The following is a 9950-nucleotide window of genomic DNA, read 5'->3' as shown; positions in this document are numbered from 1 at the left end:
ATCTCCTGGAATCGACAAACACGATACCTGGGCGTGACGATGGACCAGCGTCTCACGTGGAAACCGCACATCGTGGAGACGGTGGCGCGAGCGAAGACCACCAGGGCTAGGCTCTATCCCTTACTCAAAGGTGGAAACACCCTCAGTTTAAGGAATAAGCGAACGCTTATCAAGGTGGTACTTCAACCGCAGCTAACCTACGCCTCCACGGCGTGGGGTCACGCGGCAAAAAGCCACTTAAAGTCATTACAGGCTGTGGAAAACATAGCCCTCCGCACGGCCACCGACGCGCCCTGGTACGTAAGAAACACTGACATATTACGAGACTTACAATACACAAACGCTTCACAGATAATAAGACAAAACGTGGAGAAACGGTTTGACGTAACCTAGACACCAACTATTTGAACCTGGGTGACCACCCCGACGACATCCCCCCCCCCTTTCCACTAACCTTTTCTGTTTCAGAGACAGCCAGGATCAAGAAACGAAGACAACGACACACACACAAACACATACACACACCCCCATACCCTCTTTACCCCTCCCCTCCCGCGCTAGCCTAAGGGACACCTTAGCAAAGCGCATCCCAGGCTGCATAGCCGCACTACCCTACCCAACCATACCACACATAAACATGACACTACCCCCGGGGTTTACACAGACGAGCCGGCGAAGCAAGAAGAGCGCCAGAAGAAAGGGCCCTAGCCGGCGGGGCCCAGCCAGGACAAAAGGAGGTCCCACAAAGCGCCTACACCGGCCGCATTTGCGGTCGGGGTAGACGACGGATGGGGCCCACCTACGAAGGCTGTCCGGGCCTACACGAGATGAGGCAGGATAAAGAGGGATAATGCCCCTCGATCCCAAATCATTGAGGCCAATTTCTAGCCATGGAATAATGGCGCGGCGCGCTCTATAAGCCAATTTAGGTGGTCTGTGGAGTTGAGTAGATCTATCGGGAAGGTATAGATAGTATACTAACCTAGAAAGTAGAAGTCAAGTCAATAATTATTACAATTTGTTTTTATAGTAGTAAATAACTGCCGCTATTTTTATCACCCCTCTCTAAACGGTACATATGGGACACTAGCGCCCTCTTATTTTGGTACGATTTTTGTTTACATGGAGTTCGGGCTCCTTGTGTAGTCTCCATGCTTTTCGCAATGGCATGCTATGGCCAGTAGTATATGCCCGAAGGTTCCAATAAGCTGGAACATTTTTACTCTTAGTGTTCGTGTTTGTTTTCCCATACCCCCTTACGCACCACCTTTGACTGATGAACTTTATACTCATATACTCTCAAATTGTTTCCATACGAAGTGGAGTCAGGATTTTTATTATGGTTATTAATTATTTTGTGCCACTGTTTTTTAATACTCAAGTGAAATTTATATTAGGCTCTGGCTTTTGGCTCACAATATTAAAAGGAGATACTTGAAATTTAATTAAATACTTATTTGTTTCTCTCGGAGTTGTTGAAATTGTTTAAGTTTAGAGTATTTAAGAGTAGAACAGTAGAAGAACACTTCAGGAGCAGTTCCATGACAATTGGAAAGCAGCTAAAATGTTTAGATTTATTTAGACACATTTTGAAAGAACCTTTTTGTAACAGCTCTCTGCGCAAGATGGCAGCACTGATCCTGTCATTGTCATTTTTTAGTTCTCCTTTCTCATTCCTTTTCCTTTTCAATTTTTTTTTGCGAGTGCGCGTGTATTGGTAGGTTGTCGTTCATTATTTAATTTTTTAAATGTTTTATATAGTGATATTTATGAAAATTATCAGTAATTATATTTATAAATATTGGATAAAGTTCAAATATTTATATCATATCGATATTTTTTTGCACATTTTGACGCAAAATGTAACGGTTATTCTTTGGGTTATATAAACTATAAATTTAGAGTTCACAGTCGATCTTTAAGACGCAGCTCTGTACTATTTATACATCGACTTCACAGATAGATCGTATTTATTATAGCACGTCGCCAGCAGTTATTCATATATACTTGCAGTCACAAAATATATACTATCATTGTTATATTCAATGTTGTATTTTTGTAGGATTGACAAGGTCGGATAATGAAATTGTCACAAGTTCGGCACCTTGCATTACGCTTGACACTTGCACAGGTAAGTTTTAGTTGACTTTTTATACATTCATTGTTAATATTCTGAAATTTCCTATATTTTTAATAAGTAACTTAAACAGCGCCGGATTAAGCCTCGGTGGGGCCTGGGGCTTTAAGGGAAGGGGCCCTCTTAAACTTCCTTTATGAAGAAGCAAAAGTCTTTTAAATTAATTAATTTAGTATGCTATTTTCTAATATTAAATTTTATATGTAATACAACATACATTTCCAATGAAAATTATTTGTTCAGGTAAAAAATGCCATTAGAAATTGTCCAAGTATTTTTAGTACCGTTCATTAGTGTTTTTAATTTTTCCAATAGCATGTGGGGCCCGGGGCTACAGCCCCCTTGTTAATCCGGCGCTGAACTTAAAGGTACAGTAGGTTTAGTGAGCAAATTTATCTTTAAAACTTTTGTTTTATCTTTAGAAAGTTAAAAATACTTAAAAAAAGCATTGAACCATTCAGTCAGTAATATTATTTAAATGTTGGTTAACAATTTGTCTTTCATTTCCTTGAAGTAATTAGAAACGAGCTTGATATTACCTTAATAATTAAGAAAAATTACCAGACTAGTTGTTGGTGATTTGAATCGCTGAAATTCTCTAAATGATGTAGAAATAATACTTTAAAAGAATTTATAATGATAATGTTAATCCATGCTTAAAGATAAAGATAGATTTACTACCTGAATGTACACTTGTACGTTTTTATGAAGCAGTGAAGGTTAATTACTACTGTACTCTACAAGTTGAAGTTTTTTCTGCATATTTTTCTCATATTGCAATTATTTCAACTTGCAAATTAAATAATATTAAATAATAAATCAATTTTTTTTTAATTTGATAGTCTATTCTCTATTTTAATGTACTATGTAAAGTATTGGAAAGTTGTAAATTGTTTATTTTATTATTAGCTTTATCATTTGTAAAAAATAATTAACATAATCTCATTTATTCTCTTACAGAATGTCCAAATAACCACTAAAAGTAAAGATAGATTGGTCTTTCCCACTGCATTTTTATTGGCTGGCCTAGGAGTTGGTGTCTCGTCTTTCAGTTTGAAGCAGTTACTGTCAGCAAAACGTATGAAATGAATCAATTAAAATGAATTTCGCTCACATCAGTTTTTAGTTTGTTTTATGGAAAGTAAACTATTAGATGCAACATGTGTAAATTTAAACAAATTCCAATTTATAATTATAAAAGATATTATTTCAAGTTTATTTTTACTATAAACTTGTACAATTTATAGTTCAGTTAATAAATTTTTAAGTTATCTTTTTTAAACAGCTTTATTTTGTACTTTATATTTACAGTTTAATTTAAATAGTGGCATTGGCCTAGTATTAAAATTATAACTATGGCAAAACTACCACAGAAACATAGATATTTCCCTTTTATGGGCAAAGAGAAAAGTCTAGCATTAATTTTTAAACTGGTTGTGTACATTAAAATAGAATCCAATTCGTAAGCTGGTGTCTCTTGATGTACATAAGGGCGAGTTCTTACTTCTTGGCCCACACTTTTTAAAACATCACAGGAATTTGTTAATCTTGCTCCCTACAATAATCAAATATTGAAATTTTTCACGTTTATACAATAGGAGTTACTAATTGAAATAAATTAGGTTTATCAAACACAAAATTGTTAATAACTTTTAATGTATTTTGATAAAATGCTTTACTTATAATACTGATAAACGTATCTGAACATTTTTTTAAAGAGAATTGTTTTTTTATTGAATTTATTTCAAGTTAACGATTGAAAAATTGCTTCAAGACAAATTCTTACCTGAATAAATGGAGCCAGCGATATAAAAATCCATAAGATCACGTTTAATATATTAAGACCAAAAACTGGTAGCTTTTCTCTCTCAATGTGATTAAAACTAAAGAGCCATATTAATCCAGAGAAAGTAAAAGATAAATTAACCACAGTGAATAAACAAACTGACGGAGCTATCTCATCGTTTAAGTATTTTAATAATTTTTTAAAATCCTCTATCTCCTACAACATATCTATAACAGTATATTTGTGTATCAGACAGAAATTCTTCGTATGGAATACAGACATTATTTTTCTGTAAATCATACAATGTACTCTTATCAAAAAATCGTACAAGAATTTTATTTTCCATGAACCAAAAATGACATTAACTTGCTTACATGTTAATTATAAAAATCACTCGGCGCCAACATTTTTTGCTAAATTTAGAATGTACTAGTTGTAAAATTATCATTGTAAACAGATTACTTCTTGCCAACTTTATAGAGTAGGGGGGTAGGTAGAGAACATACAACATATAACAAAATTATTTGGCAGCTATTACATTTTTAATACATTCAAATACATGTTTTTGTATGCACACTTAGAAATTGTAAACTTTTAAACTATTTGCAGATATTTCATTTAAAATATAAAGAATTTCTGTGGAGGTCTCAAATATCAGTGACTGACAGAAATATTGTTTATTTGCTGATATCGTATCTTTAGGTAGAAATAACAATTCCTTATAATTCACGGGGTGGGTAAAAAGGTTAAGGTTCTTTAATATCTTATCTTTTTTATTCTGCCAAACTAGATAATTTATCCTTAGCTTAACAATATTACTGTTCAGTTTTGGTATTTTCAATACAGTGTATTCAACCTTTTTTTCTCGAGGACCCCTTCAAAAGAAATATTATATTCAAGTACCTACTCGTTATCTTAAATCTTAATACCTAATCAGATTTTGCGTATATATACTAACTTTTAGTTAGTAAAATGTCACAGGTTAGATAGTAAATATCATATTACTTTTTTTATTATTAGTGCCATTACCGTTTGTGCAATATTTATATTGGAATTTAGACATACAGGATGTTTTGAATAAGAACCGACAGAGCAGGGGCATGTAGGAGAACCCAAAGTATGGTGATTTAATGCAACTTACCATTATACTAAGCTGCACCCCTGAGAAGTTATAGGCCTTGAAAGTGGTGTTTCAAATTTAAAAAAAAATCTCAGTAATACTTGAACTTAGAAAAACCTAATTTGGGTGCGAGTGTACCAAGAGCATTAATTGACAAATAGAGTTCAATTGAAGCATTTTAAAAGGTTAATAAGGGATGATGCACCATCAAAATGTGACAGAATTTTTTTACCCGTTGGCGGACTTAAAAAATTATTACTTTATTTTATGGAGAATTTAATTCTAAAACACTTGTTGTTTTCAACAAAAAAACTAATAATACGTACTCTAGCTCTTATTTAAAATCGTCAAAAATTCAAAAATTGGCTATGAATTTAAACGTCGAACTTGACGATCAGGAAAAAAGTCATTTATTTTTAGTAATTATTTGCTGAATGTTTTGCTGCAAATGGCCAGGAAGTTTTCATTTAGTGAACAAGTTGACATGCTATTAGTGTTAGGTTCCTGTGAAAGAAACTACAGAAGAAATATTGAAGAATATAAGAGAAGATTTCCAAATCGTGTAATCCCCCATAGAGAAACATTTTTTCATAATATTAATTAATTTTTCCATGCAGTGTCATTGATTTCACTCATACAGGGTGCTCACAATAAGACCAAATTATATATATTTTTTATTATAGCAGAAATGACTCATAACAAAATAAAGTTTAAATATTACTGACTTCTATTAGTTCACTTTTCAATTCGTCTCCTCTTATTTCTAATAACACTGCTCAATTGATGTGTTATTTGTCGACATGCTTGTCTAATTCTATTACATAAATCTTCTGGGGTCTTGTTTAATACAGTTTATTTTTCAAAGTTCCCCATAAAAAAAATCAAGAGGCGTCAAATCTGGAATTCATGACGGCCACTCAACTAACGGACTGTTGCGACCTATCCACTTCATTCAACTAATGACTTACTATTACCGCATGATGAAAAAGTGCTCCATCTAGTTGAAGGTATAGGTTCTGTCTTTCATGACGATGGAAGTGCATGTACTGAATCCCAGAAATCATTATTTAAAAAATTCAAAAAAGTATCTGCGTTTAGATATTAACGTTAAAAAAGAAGGGCCAGATTATTCGATCACATAAAATCCCACAAAACACATTAATTTTTTTAATTAAGATTTATGTAATAGAATTAGACAAGCATGTCTAATAACACCACATCAGTTGAGGAGAGTTATTAGAAATAAGAGATGAATTGAACAGTGCATACAAAATGGTAGTGGGCTAATAGAAAACAGTAGTATTTAAATATTATTTCGTAGTGAAACTTGTTTCTGGTACAATAAAAAAAATATGTAATTTGGCTATCCTATTATGAGCATCCTGTATTAGTGAAATCAATGAAACTGCAAGATATACCTAAGGTTAATAAAATTATGGAAAAATACTTTGAAAATATCTTCCACTGTTAATTACAAGACACTGCAATGAGTGGAATTTTTCGAAGTTGAACACCCTGTAAAAGCTATAATAATAAAACTTTGTATTTAGGGTTTTGAGGTGTGATCAAATCGAAAATGATATCCATTTCTTTCTTAAAAAGATGCCTAATATGTTTTTTAATTTTTGTGGGTCTTTTATTAATGATATAGGTCGTAGAAAAGATCACATGTCAAAAAATATAATATCAAAAAGTAGGCCTGTTTGAGTACTAAAACATAAAAAAAAGAATTTTGTAAATCAGTTAACGCCATCCTAAATACAGAGGTGTTCCGACTTTAAGTGAAACACACTATATTATTCTGGAATACTGGAAACTAGTGGAATTATTTAATTATTAATAAACACACTGTTTTTTTAGTCAATGTACTATCATAGGAGATTCCTGCCTGTACTGTAAGACGTCTTCATGTACATAGGAGTACGCGTACCTCTAGTTGAATAGCACTGCTATAGTACAAGGTTTGTTTCTGCAGCAGATTCAAACTGTTTCGAAACTATCAGATGTACTCAGCCATATATGCTGTCATGTAGTCGTAGTATGAGGATACCAATCAGTTGGTCAAACATCTCTTGATAGTTTCAAATCAGTTAACTAACTGCAGAAACAATCCTATTAAAAAATAAATGAAAAATCAAATGTGTTGTAGTGTGTGTAGAAGCAATGTGTTGTAGAAGTTTTCTTTTAATTAATTAATTAAAAACGACAAAAGTCACAAACAATATTAATTACTTACTCTCATCCATTCCAAGGCTTGCACAGGATATTGCAGTAACTTTTCCCTTAAAAATTGAACATACAAAGTTAAAAGCTGTGCCTGTAAACAGTAATTTGACACTACAGCAGCCTGAACCACATCATGCCATAATGTACATATCACTAACAATATTTTCATCATAAGAATTATCCAAGGTTTACTGGAAAAAAAAAAGATACATTTGCTTAGATTAATTTTTTTGCGAGTTTAGATATATACACATATTTAGGGATTTATCCCAGGATTTCATAACAAGTCTGGGATGGCATAGATGGGGTGAAAGTGTCGGTATTTTATATACATTTTTTCAATTCGTGTTATGAATGTACTTTTTTGATTAGTAGCTTTGTGTCATTTGTTATTCTGATTTTGGTCTTTAATCAATACTACACTGTAGCTACCTACTACTATTGTACACTACTAATACTAAACTATAAACTCTTTCTCTTTCGTATTCGCAATTCTCAAACAATTACCAATGCACTAAGAAAATTGTTGAATAATATGAATATACGAGTACTACTACTAACTAGGGTTGCGAGTAGGGTTGCCAGATCTCCGGGTTTTGATGGTACATCTTCGGCAGCGTTGCCAGATTTTTTTTTCGGGCAAACCGGGATTTTCAAACTTTTTGAATAAAAAAGCGGGATTCTTTCATCCAAATACGGGACATACTAAGGGTTACCATTCATGACAGACCCGGAGTCATGACGTGTTTGTATAATTGATGCAAAAAAAAAGTCTCAGGATATCTGGGAAACAAAGAAATCAATGTCTAAAAAAAATATATCTACTTAATAACAGACCTGGAGAAAATAATTGATGCCTAAAAAAAAACAAAACGAGCGGGAAAAGCGGGATATTTAATTTTGGGTTAAAAATCGGGATGTCTGGCAACGCTGATCTTCGGGCTCCGGGTTGACATGTCATTTCTCCGGGTTTTCTTTGTTGCGGAAAAATCGTGATTTCTGTCTTTTTTTTAAGACGTCGATTTCTTGGAAACTTTTTTTTTGCATCAATTATACAAACGGGTCAAGTCTCCGGGTCTGTGTAAAATCATATGAGATTGTATAAAAATATATGAGAATATTTTACGTACATGAAAAACACCGAAATTTTTAATAAATTGACAAAAATTAAAAATCGTACTTTTTTTCATCATAATAAAAATATATAAGAAATAGGCCCATATTGAACATGGTAATATGAGATATGAGAAAGAATTAAAATATAAGAGACTCATATTAAAATAGGAGATCTGGCATAGGCGCCGACTTCTCGGGTGCTCCGGGGCTCAAGCACCTGACAAAAGGATTTGTCGGGTGCGGAGCACCCGCAAGAATTATTATCAGTTTTGTTAGAATAATATATTTCTGTGCTACCTACTTTTACGTCTATATAGTACATATATTTATATTTTCACTTGTTATTCCATAGAAGTTTATTTTTTGTTAAAAATTAAGATTGTTAAATTTTTGAAATTTGTGTCGAAACAGTAATAAAGTTTATTTATTTTGACAAGTTTAATTAATTTCAATACATTTTTTAAAAAGTTTTTCATAAAATCTAATTTGGAGAAATACTTATTTTAAATCTTTTACCTCATGCTATTTCAAATGACGACTCATTTCTCTTGCTTTTTAATGTCATCTGGCAAAAAATGCTTATAAGGCAACCAAGCACCCGACAAAAGTTTTAAAAGTCGGCGCCTATGAGATCTGGCAATCCTACTACTAACTGATTACTTTTTACAATAAGATTCATAAAATATTAAATACAAACAATTTTAAATTTGAAAAATACATTCAATCTGACAACAAAGTATAACATTCTCAAAATTTTACCAAAATGAGTACTATTATCAGTTATAATATCACAAGAGCATAGAAAATATTCGATTATACTTCCGAGTCACGAGACGTATTCTGCGAAACACCACGACAGCGTAGCTGGAGTGGTGTTTTAAGGATATACGTCGAGTGAGGAGGTTAGTATAATCGAATATTTTCGTTTGCTCGAGTGGTATTCGATACGATTATATAATTCAGAGCTTGAACCGAAGCGTTCCATTTTTTTTTGACGTTTATTGACAAATGTTAAAACTATCGTTACCATGACATAGTTCACATTGTTGGAGGAGGCGAAACACCAAAACGGTTATACCACGTCGTCAAGAGTATAATCGCTTATCAATACATAGTAACTACGTAAAATTTGTAATTGCTATTGGCTAAATTTCTAATGAATTATATAATCAGTTATAATATCACAAGAGCATAGAAAATATTCGATTATACTTCCGAGTCACGAGACGTATTCTGCGAAACACCACGACAGCGTAGCTGGAGTGGTGTTTTAAGGATATACGTCGAGTGAGGAGGTTAGTATAATCGAATATTTTCGTTTGCTCGAGTGGTATTCGATACGATTATATAATTCAGAGCTTGAACCGAAGCGTTCCATTTTTTTTTGACGTTTATTGACAAATGTTAAAACTATCGTTACCATGACATAGTTCACATTGTTGGAGGAGGCGAAACACCAAAACGGTTATACCACGTCGTCAAGAGTATAATCGCTTATCAATACATAGTAACTACGTAAAATTTGTAATTGCTATTGGCTAAATTTCTAATGAATTATATAATCA

General features: G+C 33.0%; 2 protein-coding genes across 2 annotated transcripts in view; one reads left to right on the top strand and one right to left on the bottom strand.

Moving 5' to 3' along the window:
• Positions 1 to 1648: 1648 nt before the first annotated feature.
• Positions 1649 to 3296, top strand: LOC108915589. Its single transcript, XM_018721655.2, has 3 exons — positions 1649 to 1717; positions 2063 to 2131; positions 3098 to 3296. The coding sequence occupies exons 2-3, from the start codon at positions 2081 to 2083 to the stop codon at positions 3224 to 3226; spliced, it is 180 nt and encodes a 59-aa protein (XP_018577171.1). The 5' UTR covers positions 1649 to 1717; positions 2063 to 2080; the 3' UTR covers positions 3227 to 3296.
• Positions 3297 to 3413: 117 nt separating this feature from the next.
• Positions 3414 to 9950, bottom strand: part of LOC108915584 — a 21734-nt gene continuing 15197 nt past the window's right edge. Inside the window, exons 5-7 of the mRNA XM_018721651.1 lie at positions 7280 to 7460; positions 3924 to 4139; positions 3414 to 3692 (exon numbers count right to left, since the gene is read on the bottom strand). Of these exons, the coding sequence (XP_018577167.1) occupies positions 3450 to 3692; positions 3924 to 4139; positions 7280 to 7460 (640 nt within the window). The 3' untranslated portion in view covers positions 3414 to 3449. The remainder of the gene's footprint in view (positions 3693 to 3923; positions 4140 to 7279; positions 7461 to 9950) is intronic.

This window comes from Anoplophora glabripennis, unplaced genomic scaffold, assembly GCF_000390285.2.
Source record: "Anoplophora glabripennis isolate ALB-LARVAE unplaced genomic scaffold, Agla_2.0 scaffold1475, whole genome shotgun sequence".
Lineage (NCBI taxonomy): Eukaryota > Metazoa > Arthropoda > Insecta > Coleoptera > Cerambycidae > Anoplophora > Anoplophora glabripennis.
The sequence above is the reverse complement of the archived record's forward strand: the minus strand, read 5'-3'. Positions and strand labels throughout refer to the sequence as shown.